Genomic DNA, 13334 nt, shown 5'->3' with positions numbered 1-13334 from the left:
AAAGTCCTTCCAGGTGAAACGACACTTCACCCAAGCGTCTGTTGGGGTCACATACTGTATCTGATGCTCACTGTATGGCAACCGATGAGAAGCACTTGTCAAGCACTTTCACTGTCTGCCACAAAAAGGCAGGATTTTCCATTGGCCACCCATTTCAATTCAACAAGCCATTCAAATATGTGAGTTCATGGCCTCCTCTATTGTCATGATTAGGCCACACTCAGGTTGGAGGAGCAACACTCAATTCTATCTGGGTAGCCTCCAGCCTGATGGCAAGAACATCAATTTCTCTAACTTCTGGTAATTTCTCCCTTTCCCTGTTCTCTCCTTCCATTCTGGCTCCCCTCTCACCACTTTCTCTTCTCCTCACCTGACCATCACCTCCCTCAGATGCTTCTCCTCCTTCCCTTTTTCCCATGGTCCACTGTCTTCTCCTGAAAGATGCTTTCTTCAGCCCTTTACCTCTTCCACCTATCACCTCCCAGTATCTTTCTTCAACCCTCCCTCAGCCACCCACTGTCCCCCTCATCTGGTTTCACCTATCGCCTGCAAGCTTGTACTCCTTCCCTTGTCCGCACTTTCTGATTCTGGCTTCTTCCCCCTTCCTTTCCAGTCTTGTTGAAGGGTCGTGGTCTGTAACGTCGACTGTTTCTTCCTCTCCATAGACGCAGCCTGACTTGCTGAGTTCCTCCATCACTTTGTACGTGTTGCTCAAGATTAAGTCCACAAAAGTTCATATTTACATCGTAAGTCACTGATCTAGATAACTTCCCTCGTAGTTTAAGAAGAAGCTGAAAAAGAGACCGGTTCACTGTGAGAAACATACCACTCTCAGACAGTGCTCCGGCCCCGTATTCAACAACTCTTAGAAATGCTAAAAGTAGTAGTTCAAATTCAACATCCACAAACGTATGCAAAAAGTGAAACTGACAGAAGTTTAAAGTTCACCAAGAAATCCCACATCTAATCATTCAGTGTCACTTGTTTTCACAGCAGGAATATTTGAAGTGCGAGCGTTATAGTTTTCTTTCAGCTCTTTGCAACATTAATTTTCTTAAAAAGTGCATTGACTGATTAAAAATCAAGACAGATGCTTACAAACATTACAAAATCATATGAAGTAAAAAACATACTCAAATAGAAACCAACCTGCTTGCGGGGTTGTTTGAGACAAGGGCTGATTCTGTTGAGTGTTAAAATGGATGGGGGCTATAGGCCGATACTGCTGATTGGAATGGGGGTACTGACCTGGAGCACAGAAACAACTAGGCAGCTGAAAGAAAAACAGAACAGTTCTTGTAAAGGATTGTTCCCTTGATACAATATCTAACAACCGATTAAACACACCAGAAGTTTTTATACAAATTATATCATAGAAATAGGACTTAAAGACTCACCTCAACATTTATTTGTACATGGGTGTTTTCCATTACCCTCCCCAAATAAAAATACCTATTACCTTTTAGAGTCCCAAAATATTACACATTGATATAGCCATTCTGCAAAGGGATTTTGTTAGTATATTCTTAAATATCAATAATCAGTATATGTTACCAGAATGCATGTTTCCTGCTCATTACCTAGTAATTAGCATTAAATATGCATCACAGAAAGCATGACAGTATCTGGATGGATCATAGCTTGTTATGGCAACTGCTCTGCCCAAGACCACAAGAAATTGTAGTTATGAATGATCACAAAATCTAGCTTCTCCTCCTCTGGGTCCATATACACTTGCTGCTGCTTTGGGAAAGCAGCCAATATAGTCAAAGACATTTCTCAGGCATTCTCTCTTACCCTCTTCGATCAGGTACAGCATGCAGAAACTTGACAGCTCAAGACAGCTTCCATCCTGCTGTTATTAGCATCTCAAATGGACTTCTCCTGTGCTACAAGAGGAACTCTTGATCTCCCAATCTACCTCTAAGGCCCTTGCATTGTCTACATGCACTGCACTTTCTCTGTAATTATAACATGATACACTGCATTACATTCTCCTCCTTAATCCCTTGATGTATTTTAATATGGAATGCCTGGTTGGATGGCATGAAAACAAAAGTATTTCATTGCACATGACAATAATAAACCAATACCAATTCCTCTGCCAATCAAACCCAATGACTGCATTGCTTTAAGTGACTGATTAACTTTATACATATCTGTTCGCAACAATGTTAGTTGTGGCAACTTGTTAATCATGAAATCCACTGAATATTGAATGGCCTGTATAGTGTAGACGTGGATAGGATGTCTTCAATAGTGGGAGAGTCTAGGAGCAGAGGGCACAGCCTCAGAATAGAACGATGTTCCTTTAGAACAGAGATGAGGGGTTAATTTATTTGGCTAGAGGATGGTGAATCTATGGAATTCATTGCCACACATGGCTGTGAAGTCCAAGCCATTGGCGAGGTTTAAAGCAGAAGTTGATAGATTCTTGATTAGCAAGGCCATCAAAGGCTACACGGTGAAGACAGGAGAATGGGGTTGAGAAGGAAAATAAATCAGCCATGACTGAATGGTGGAGCAGACCTGATAGGCCAAATGGTCTAATTTTGCTCTTGGTCTTTAATCTTGTGTTCTATTCATTCTTTTTTCCCCCTGAAGAAACAATCCTTTGCTAAAATAATGTTGCTGTAATATCAACCATCCATTGGTTTCTGCCAATTTAAATGGACCTTTTTAAAATATATTTATCTACTTCATATAAAAAAATTATCGTGAGTTCACGCTTGCACATAGTCCTGTTTCAATTTTATGGCTGAGAAGACTCATTATAGACATTCTACTAGAGTAAATGAGTGGACAGTCTGTGCATTTTGGAATAGTTTTCTGGTAGACTTTGGTTTGTTTCCACAAGACCACAAGAGACAAGAGCAGAATTTGGCCATTCAGCTCATCAAGTCTGCTCCACCATTTCATCATGGCTGAACCCCATTCTCCCGCCTTCTCCCCATAACCTGCCACTCCCTGACTATTTAAGAACCTATCAACCTCCACCTTAAATATACCAATAACCTGGCTTCCACAGCCTACTAACCCTTTCAGATTACCCTTTCTTTCTCAGAATCATTCTCGTGAACAACTTCTGAACTCTCCAATGTCTGCACATCCTTTATTGGCTAAGGGGCCTATAACTGATCACAACACGCCGTGAGGCCTCACCAGTGCCTTTCAAAGCCTCAGCATTACACCCTTGCTTTTATATTCTAGTCCTCTCGAAATGAGTGCTAACAGTGCATTTGCCTTCCTTACAAATGATACAACCTGGAAGTTAACCTTCAGGGAATCCTACACTAGAACTCCCGAGTCCCTTTGCACTTCTGATTTTTGAATTTGTTCCCTGTTTAAAAAATATTCTATGCTTTTATTCCTGCTACCAAAATGCATGACCATACGCTTTCCAACATGGTATTCCACCTGCTGATTCCTTGCCCGTTCTCCTATTGTGCTCAGTGATATAATTACCAGTGATAAGTACTGCTGATCCCAACAGTAATTTAGTAATACATCTGAAAAAACATTTTTAAAGCACAACATTAGCAACAAAAATAAATTATTTGCCATGGTTTTGCCCAAGAGCTTAATTTACTGCTCCACCTGCATTGCTACTGTCATGCCTTGCCTTTTAGAGGATCTGCTAGTTATGTCAAGCCTGGTCAGTCAATTTTACAATCATTTCCTTTCAATTGCACAAGCCTTTAGATCTTATAACAGCATCTACTGACGAACCTCATCAAAAGATGCAAATTCCAGAAGGCATTTGACAGTATTCTGGCCACTGCTTCAGTCATCTCTTCAAAATGTCAATCAGCTTAGTCACGCAAGAGCTACCCTCAATAAATGTATTTGTGGTCTCTTTGATCTACTAAGATTGGAGGCAACTTATGAGAGCCTACAACATTTTACTTCCTGCTTTTTGTTCTGCTTTCAGTTATTAATGAGCAAATTGGCAAAATCTGTTTTCCAGGGTTTAAAGTTATAGAACACTACAGCACAGAAACTATCCCCTCGGCACGCTTAGGCTGTGCCAAAACTGTTAATCTGCCCAGTTCCATCAACCTGCAGCCTGACCAGAGCCCTTTGTATCCCTCCCAGCCATTTAACTAACCAAATTTCTCTTAAAATGTTGAAAACAAAATCCATATCCACCACTTCTGCTGGCAGCTCGTTCCACACTCTCACCACCCTCTGAGTGAAGAAACTCCCCCCTCATAGAAACATAGAAAATAGGTGCAGGAGTAGGCCATTCGGCCCTTCGAGCCTGCACCACCATTTATTATGATCATGGCTGATCATTCAACTCAGAACCCTGCACCAGCCTTCCCTCCATACCCCCTGATCCCCGTAGCCACAAGGGCCATATCTAACCCCCTCTCAAATATAGCCAATGAACTGGCCTCAACTGTTTCCTGTGGCAGAGAATTCCACAGATTCACCACTCTCTGTGTGAAGAAGTTTTTCTGAATCTCGGTCCTAAAAGGCTTCCCCTTTATCCTCAAACTGTGACCCCTCGTTCTGGACTTCCCCAACATCGGGAACAATCTTCCTGCATCTAGCCTGTCCAATCCCTTTAGGATTTTATACGTTTCAATCAGATCCCCCCTCAATCTTCTAAATTCCAACGAGTACAAGCCCAGTTCATCCAGTCTTTCTTCATATGAAAGTCCTGCCATCCCAGGAATATATCTGGTGAACCTTCTTTGTACTCCCTCTATGCCAAGGATGTCTTTCCTCAGATTAGGGGACCAAAACTGCACACAATACTCCAGGTGTGGTCTCACCAAGGCCTTGTACAACTGCAGTAGTACCTCCCTGCTCCTGTGCTCAAATCCTCTCGCTATAAATGCCAGCATACCACTCGACTTTTTCACCGCCTGCTGTACCTGCATGCCCACTTTCAATGACTGGTGTATAATGACACCCAGGTCTCGTTGCACTTCCCCTTCTCCTAATCGGCCACCATTCAGATAATAATCTGTTTTCCTATTTTTGCTACCAAAGTGGATAACTTCACATTTATCCACATTAAGTTGCATCTGCCATGAATTTGCCCACTCACCCAACCTATCCAAGTCACCCTGCATCCTCTTAGCATCCTCCTCACAGCTAACACTGCCGCCCAGCTTCGTGTCATCCGCAAACTTGGAGATGCTGCATTTAATTCCCTCATCCAAGTCATTTATATTGTAAACAACTGGGGTCCCAGTACCTAGCCTTGCGGTACCCCACTAGTCACTGCCTGCCATTCTGAAAAGGTCCCATTTATTCCCACTCTTTGCTTCCTGTCTGCTAACCAATTCTCTATCCACATCAATACCTTACCCCCAATACCGTGTGCTTTAAGTTTGCACACTAATCTCCTGTGTGGGACCTTGTCAAAAGCCTTTTGAAAATCCAAATATACCACATCCACTGGTTCTCCCCTATCCACTCTACTAGTTACATCCTCAAAAAATTCTATGAGATTCGTCAGACATGATTTTCCTTTCACAAATCCATGCTGACTTTGTCCGATGATTTCACCGCTTTCCAAATGTGCTGTTATCACATCTTTGATAACTGACTCCAGCAGGTTCCCCACCACCGACGTTAGGCTAACCGGTCTATAATTCCCCGGTTTCTCTCTCCCTCCTTTTTTAAAAAGTGGGGTTACATTAGCCACCCTCCAATCCTCAGGAACTAGTCCAGAATCTAACGAGTTTTGAAAAATTATCACTAATGCATCCACTATTTCTTGGGCTACTTCCTTAAGCACTCTGGGATGCAGACCATCTGGCCCTGGGGATTTATCTGCCTTTAATCCCTTCAATTTACCCAACACCACTTCCCTACTAACATGTATTTCACTCAGTTCCTCCATCTCACTGGACCCTCTGTTCCCTACTATTTCTGGAAGATTATTTATGTCCTCCTTAGTGAAGACAGAACCAAAGTAATTATTCAATTGGTCTGCCATGTCCTTGCTCCCCATAATCAATTCACCTGTTTCTGTCTGTAGGGGACCTACATTTGTCTTTACCAGTCTTTTCCTTTTTACATATCTATAAAAGCTTTTACAGTCAGTTTTTATGTTCCTTGCCAGTTTTCTCTCATAATCCTTTTTCCCCTTCCTAATTAAGCCCTTTGTCCTCCTCTGCTGAACTCTGAATTTCTCCCAGTCCTCAGGTGAGCCACTTTTTCTGGCTAATTTGTATGCTTCTTCTTTGGAATTGATACTATCCCTAATTTCTCTTGTCAGCCACGGGTGCACTACCTTCCTTGATTTATTCTTTTGCCAAACTGGGATGAACAATTGTTGTAGTTCATCCATGCAACCTTTAAATGCTTGCCATTGCATATCCACCGCCAATCCTTTAAGTGTCATTTGCCAGTCTATCTTAGCTAATTCACGTCTCATACCTTCAAAGTCACCCCTCTTTAAGTTCAGAACCTTTGTTTCTGAATTAACTATGTCACTCTCCATCTTAATGAAGAATTCCACCATATTATGGTCACTCTTACCCAAGGGGCCTCTCATGACAAGATTGCTAATTAACCCTTCCTCATTGCTCAAAACCCAGTCTAGAATAGCCTGCTCTCTAGTTGGTTCCTCGACATGTTGGTTCAAAAAACCATCCCGCATACATTCCAAGAAATCCTCTTCCTCAGCACCTTTATCAATTTGGTTCACCCAATCTACATGTAGATTGAAGTCACCCATTATAACTGCTGTTCCTTTATTGCACACATTTCCCCTTGTTCCCCTTAAACATTTCCCCTTTCAGTCTTAACCTATGACGCTTAGTTCTAGTCTCACCTCAGCGGAAAAAGCCTCTGCCAATACCACTCATATATTGTATTCCTCGATCAAATCTCCCCTAATTTTTCTATGCTCAAGGGAGAATGAGAGAAGATTTGATAGAGGTTTTGTTTGAAGTTGTTTTGGTTTTAAACTTGTTCTTCTTTTAAAATGAGGCAAAAGAATTACATTATCGTTTAGGACACTGCAGTATACATATTTCATTGCCTGTGCAGGGTATTTGGATGTCTCAAGGCTGTAAAAGAGATGACAGAAATGATATCATGATATAGTTCTCTGCATATGAATCCACGGTATTTTGTTTAATTTGAAACTGAGGTCTTAACTCTGAGTAAGGCAAATTACATCTTGAGGTATGGTAGACCATGAAGCTATATTAAAAGTTATGCAAACAAAAAGCAATGATAGGCATTAAACGAATTAATAATTAGTTTACAAGTGCTTGTTTAGGACATAGGAAATAAACAATTTGATCCAGTTGTAGCTATCAAAAGAAACTAAGGATAATATTAGATCAAAGGAAAAGGCACATGAACACTGCCAGAAATAAAAGCAGGAAACCAAGGACTGGGAAGATTTCAGAACTCAGCAGAGGATTGACACATTGATAGGGAAGAAAGAAAGAAAAGAACTGTAAGAATCCTTAAAGACATGTACAAAGCAAGTTCATTTGGGTTCCTTATGGATTGACTCAAGAGTAAGTTATACTGGAAAATAAGGTCAAGGTAATGAAATTATTTTAATATTTTGTGCATGTTTTCACTGAAGATGCAGAAAACTTAATGGCACTAGATTTAAATGAGTATTATTATAAAGTTATAATTAGAAAAAAAATAATGGAACTCGAGGTGAAAAGTCCCTACGCAAAATAACAGCCTCTTGCACAGTTTAGAAAGCAGCAAATATAACTACAGCATTTAAGGAAGACAAAAACTTTTTCTCAGACAGTTATTCCAATATGCAACAAACTATTTAGGAAGTGGTAAGAAGGCTCTTAGAAATGGAGGATTGTGCAGGGTCAATATGGACACATGAGAAGAGAATACATGACTAGTCTTGGAATGTTTTTGAGCAGCTTCAAGCAGAATAAATGACAGTGAACTAATTACATCACGTATCATCACGCATGAAGCGCTAACAGCGTTATACTGTTTACTTCTGAAACTCGTGGTGTGCACCTTGGCTCTGAGGAGTGCCATTTCATTTGGCAGTACACATGTATACACGGAGGCTGAATGAAGATAAAATCATCTTGAACTTAATGTGCTTGATCTTGCAAAAGCCCTTCACATAAGGAGCTATACAAGAGATTAGCACACACAGCTCTGGGGTCAATTAAAGAATGAAAACAGGGATTTGGAATAAATGGGTCATTTCCAGCTGGGAAGTTATGATTGGTGGTGACACCCAAACTTCACAATCTACACCCATGATTCAAATAAGGGTATCAAATGTAAATTATCCAAGTTTCCCAATGATATGAACTATGAGAAGCATGCAGAGAGACTTCAGTAGGATATAAACAGTGCAACTGAATGGCCAAGCATATTCTGAATGAAATATAAAGTAGAAAAATGTGAGGTCATCCACTTGGCAAAATGGTGAGACTGAAAAGTATTGGTGCGCATGGTGTGGCCATGTGGCCAGCAGTTAAAACTCTACAAAACATTAAGAAACAAGCCCATTTTACACGAGCATCAATCTATTGGGAGAAGGGAAGTGGAACCAAACGACTTACTAAGCAAATTCGGGGTGGATAAAAGATTAATAGAGCAGACATGGTTGTAAAGGTGACTAAAATTAGGGAAAAATGCAGCAGATGTGACTTAATTACTCAACCCCTGAATGAACTATCTGAGGACCACGAGGGTCTTGATTAAGCAGTCCTAACACCATCTTCAGAGCAACCATCACAAATGAAGACTACATTGTCAAGAGTTAGTGTCATGAATTAATCTTCTGTGAGTAGTAAGTCCTGAGTATTATAATTTAGTATACTCAATAACACAGCAAGTTGAATGCAAAATTATACATCTAAAGTGATGAAAAATATAAAAAAGTAAACTGTGCGAGAGAGCAAAATAGTGATTGTGTTCATGGATTTTTCAGAAAGCAGAGGGGAAGCAGCTGTTCCTAAAACACTAAGTGCTGTCTTCAGGCTCTTCTGCCCTCTCTTCCCCCCCCCCCCCCCACCAGATGGTAGGAATGAGAAGAGGGCATGTCCTGTATGTCAAGGGTCCTTAATGATCAATGTTGCCTTCTCGAAACATCGCCTTTTGAAGATGTCCTTGATGGTGGGGAGACCCACGTCCATGATTGAGCTAGCTGTGTTTAATAACACTTAGCCTCTTTTTCTGATCCTGTGCATTGGCATCTCTATACCAGACACTAGTGCAACCAGTCAGAATGCCCTCTATGGTACACCTGGTGAAATTTGCTAGGCTTTGTGACAAACCAAATCTTCTAATATGCAATATAGTCACTGGCAACACTTGACAACAGCTTGAATGCTTCTTTGGCTAGCAACAGTTGATTTGCTATAAAAGCAAGTGGGTTAACAAAGAGGAAGCCAAACAACACACACATAGCTGGAGGAACTCAGCAGGTCCAGGCAACATCCATGGAAGGAAACAAACAGTCAACATTTCTGACTGAGACCCCCTTGTGCACAAATTACTGGAATTTTTTCTTAAAGTAAACAAGTAGGAAGGCAGAGGTAGACTCAACCAGCTCCATCATGGGCACAATCCTCCCCACCACTGAAGGTATCTTCAAAAAGCAGTGTCCCAAGCAACCATCACCAATACAATGGGAAGGGGGGAAACGTCGGCTCAGACCATGAGAGGCCTGCGTCAGGCATTTTCATGCCTTACAAGGCGCAGATTGGAAGTCTGTGTGATTAAGTGCCTTGCTCAAGGACACAAAGACACTGCCACAGCTAAGGCTCGAACTAGTGACCTTCAAATCACTAGGTGAACGCCTTAACCACTTGGCCACGTGCCCAAGTGGATCTGAATATAAAAGCGCATTGGTCCAATTGTATATGGACATGGTGATCCATAACTGGAATATATGTTTTCTGTTTAAAGAATCACATAATTCTGACAGAAAGAAAGTGCAGTACAAGATCACCAAGCTGATTCTGGGAAGGCTGATTTGTTGTAAAAGAGATAAAGCAAAATGTATCAATAATTCCAGAATTTTTTTAAATGAAAGATAACATTTGAAACATAGAAAATTCTTACAGGGCTTGCCTGGGTAGATGTGGGAATCACATTTTCTTTGTTGGCATCAATATGACAAAAGAAACGGATGCAAAATCAGGACACAAATAAGGAGAACTTTCTTATGAGTAGGTAGTGAGTCTTTGAAATGCTCTACCCAAGAGGGCAGTAGTAGCTCAATCACTGGCTATATTCAAAACGAAGATGTATACTTTTTAAGATATCAAGGGCATCAGTGAACATGAAGTTAGTGCAGGGCAGTGGTGCTAAGGTAAAAGACTACCCTTGATCTTACTGAATGGCAGAACAAGAACAAAGGCAAAACAGATGTATGATGGGGAGCATTCTGCCTGGTAGCATCACAGCCTAGTATGGAGGTTCCAGTGCAGAGGATCACAAGAGTCTGCAGAGGGTTGTAGACTTAGCCATCTCCATCATGGGCACAACCCTCGCCACCATTGAAGGCATCTTCAAAAAGCAATGTTTCAAGAAAGCTACATCCATCACCAAGGACCTTCACCACACAGGACAAGTCCTCTTCTCAAAAAAAAACACATCCGGAAGGAGTACAAGATCTTCAAGACCAATATTAAATGATTCAAAAACAGCTTCTCCCCCCTCCCACCTCACCATCAGATTTCTGAACAGCCCATGAACACTACCTCTTTTGTTTTTGTAATATTCTGTAATTAATGCCGACGTGTTGTTGCACAACAAAATGCATGTCACGTAAGTCATAATAATAAATCTGATTCTGAGTCTATCACTTTCTTCCCCCCACTTAAAATCAAGTCACCTTTATGTTCATCATTAATTGTATACCCATTACTGTAAATTGCCAAATGTTAATTTTGCTATGTCTGTATCCTTAATTTAGTATCAATTTCTCACAGGAGGTTTTGTCTTGCAAATACAGATGGTAAGTCAATAACACTATTGTCATCAGTTTTCAAGAGGGTCACTTGCTCCTCCCGAGCTGTTTTTTATGTCTATGAATCCGAACTTAATTGATCACATCTACATTGAAATCCGTCATTAACAACCAGCACAGGGGCAGCCCACAAGTATTGCCACGCATTGCAGCACCAACATTATATGCCCACAATGTTCCACAGAATAACACCAGCAAAACCAGTCCCTTTCCCATCCCTCCCACCCACTCATATACACAGCCATTCAACCCCAGGACAAGCCGCTACCTTTTTTTGTAGGGAAATAAACCTTAGTTTTACTCAGTGTTTCATTAAGAAAATATTCCCTTCATTCCAGAAATTAGATTAGTCAATATTCATTACACTCCACTTTTGCATACTATATTCTGATCTCACCAAGGTACTGCATAATTACAATAAACAAGTTATCCCTACAGGAAAATTTCTCTGAAATAAATTTGCTTTACTTATTGACTATGCAAGTCAGTCACAAGGATACAAAGGTCCCCCTGAACACCAAGAGTCTCACTTTAAAAATATTCTACATTTTTATTGTTCTTTATGAAATAACCTCTTAAGTCCACCCCATAATTCACAGGCAGCTCACCATCAGCAAACTTGGATACATTACACCAAGTCTCCTCACCCAAGTAGAATGTAAAGTTAGTTTACCAGCCCAAAAATAATCCAATGACTCCCATTCTGTTATGTCCATTAATAAATCCTTAATCTGAACAATATAGTACCAATCTTAAGATCCTTAATTGTGTACAACTTCCATTGTAATACCGTACCAAATGATTTTTGAAAATTCAAAACACCAGTTCACTTAGTTACTCTTTCATAACCTTAAAAAAGGCAATGATGTCAAATACTTTTCTTTATCCCATCCAATCACATTGCTAGCTTCACACATCAAAGTTGCTGGTGAACGCAGCAGGCCAGGCAGCATCTCTAGGAAGAGGTACAGTCGATGTTTCGGGCTGAGACCCTTCGTCAGGACTAACTGAAAGAAGAGCTAGTAAGAGATTTGAAAGTGGGAGATCCAAAATGATAGGAGAAGACAGGAGGGGGAGGGATGGAGCCAAGAGCTGGACAGGTGATTGGCAAAAGGGATATGAGAGGATCATGGGACAGGTGACAACAGATGCTCACATTTCCCCTATGATAATTAGACAAAGTGGCTATATATTTAATTCACTATCTGGGTCACTTTCCAATCTGGAGACCATTCCAGAATCTAGGCAACAGTGGAAGATGAAAAATATTGTAGCTGAAGGGTAAAGCTATCTTTTTTTCCTATATAGTTTAAGGCATTGAACCTCTGGCACCAAACATTTTGTTGGCACTCAGCACGCAGTGCCGCCCCTTGATTCTTTAAACCCCACCCATGATACAAAAATACGTAACGATAATGCGTATTGCCAAATGAAGCAATGAATGATATATTACAACAGGAGAGCAGTGAGATGTTTTCACAGAAAACAGCTCTCGCTTCCTGATGCCAACTAGATGGTTGTGAGAACATTTGGTGTTGGATGATACATTTTGAAATCTTGCAAACCAGGTGTACACAAGTATTTAGATAGTAAATGGTTGGGCCAGTTGGCATTGGGTTTGCACCGCTTGTATTTTTTCTTCTGTTATTTGTGTGAACGCTGGATATTCATTGATAATAATGGTAAATACTGTATATATTACCATGGATATAAATAGTTTATTGCAAAAATATAAATATTAGTTGAACTATATTATTGTAATTTTACTGGTGAGATAATTTTCAGAAGCCTCTACCCTTTACCGCTTGTTCAGAATGTCAGATACACTAAAGAAACAAAAACATTCAATCTGAAGAAACAGCACAGATTTTCAACAGCAGTGGAGTGTAAGGTTTTAGCATGATTAAAAAGGGTGATAAAACATTCCTGATGAAGGGTCTCAGCCCGAAACGTCAACTGTTTATTCCTACCATAGCACAGCAAAATGATGCCTGACTAACGAGTTCTTCCAGTACTTTGTGTGTGTTACTCTGGATTTCCAGCATCTGCAGAACTTTTTGAGTTTATGATGAAATATTATGCAATATGTTCCAAAGTAGTGGTGTGCAGGATTTCCTCCGTAAAGAATTATGAAACTTTATAAATGGCATTGTGATGAAAATGAGCAAGAACAAAAGGAACACATTTCGAGAAAACAGCAACAAAAAATGCTTTTGCTGTCAGTTATTTCAGCAAGTTCCAACACAGTTGCTGTTAGTTTTGAGGTTTCAAAGATTATTGCTCAATATAGAAAACCACTGTCTGATGAGTAATATGTTACGGAATCATGGCTAGAGAGCACACTTTCTTTTTTGACAATTTTCCAGAAAAAGAAAAAAAA

General features: G+C 40.4%; 1 protein-coding gene across 16 annotated transcripts in view; it reads right to left on the bottom strand.

The window, feature by feature from the left end:
- The window catches only part of LOC140197937 (R3H domain-containing protein 1-like), a 173085-nt gene that overhangs the window by 46286 nt on the left and 113465 nt on the right, over positions 1–13334 (bottom strand). For all 16 annotated transcript variants that reach the window (XM_072258567.1, XM_072258573.1, XM_072258568.1 and 13 more), the window contains one exon: positions 1150–1273. In XM_072258567.1, coding sequence (XP_072114668.1) covers positions 1150–1273 — 124 coding nt within the window. The remainder of the gene's footprint in view (positions 1–1149; positions 1274–13334) is intronic.

This window comes from Mobula birostris, chromosome 5 (genome assembly GCF_030028105.1).
Source record: "Mobula birostris isolate sMobBir1 chromosome 5, sMobBir1.hap1, whole genome shotgun sequence".
Lineage (NCBI taxonomy): Eukaryota > Metazoa > Chordata > Chondrichthyes > Myliobatiformes > Myliobatidae > Mobula > Mobula birostris.
This window is presented reverse-complemented; position numbering and strand designations above follow the sequence as displayed.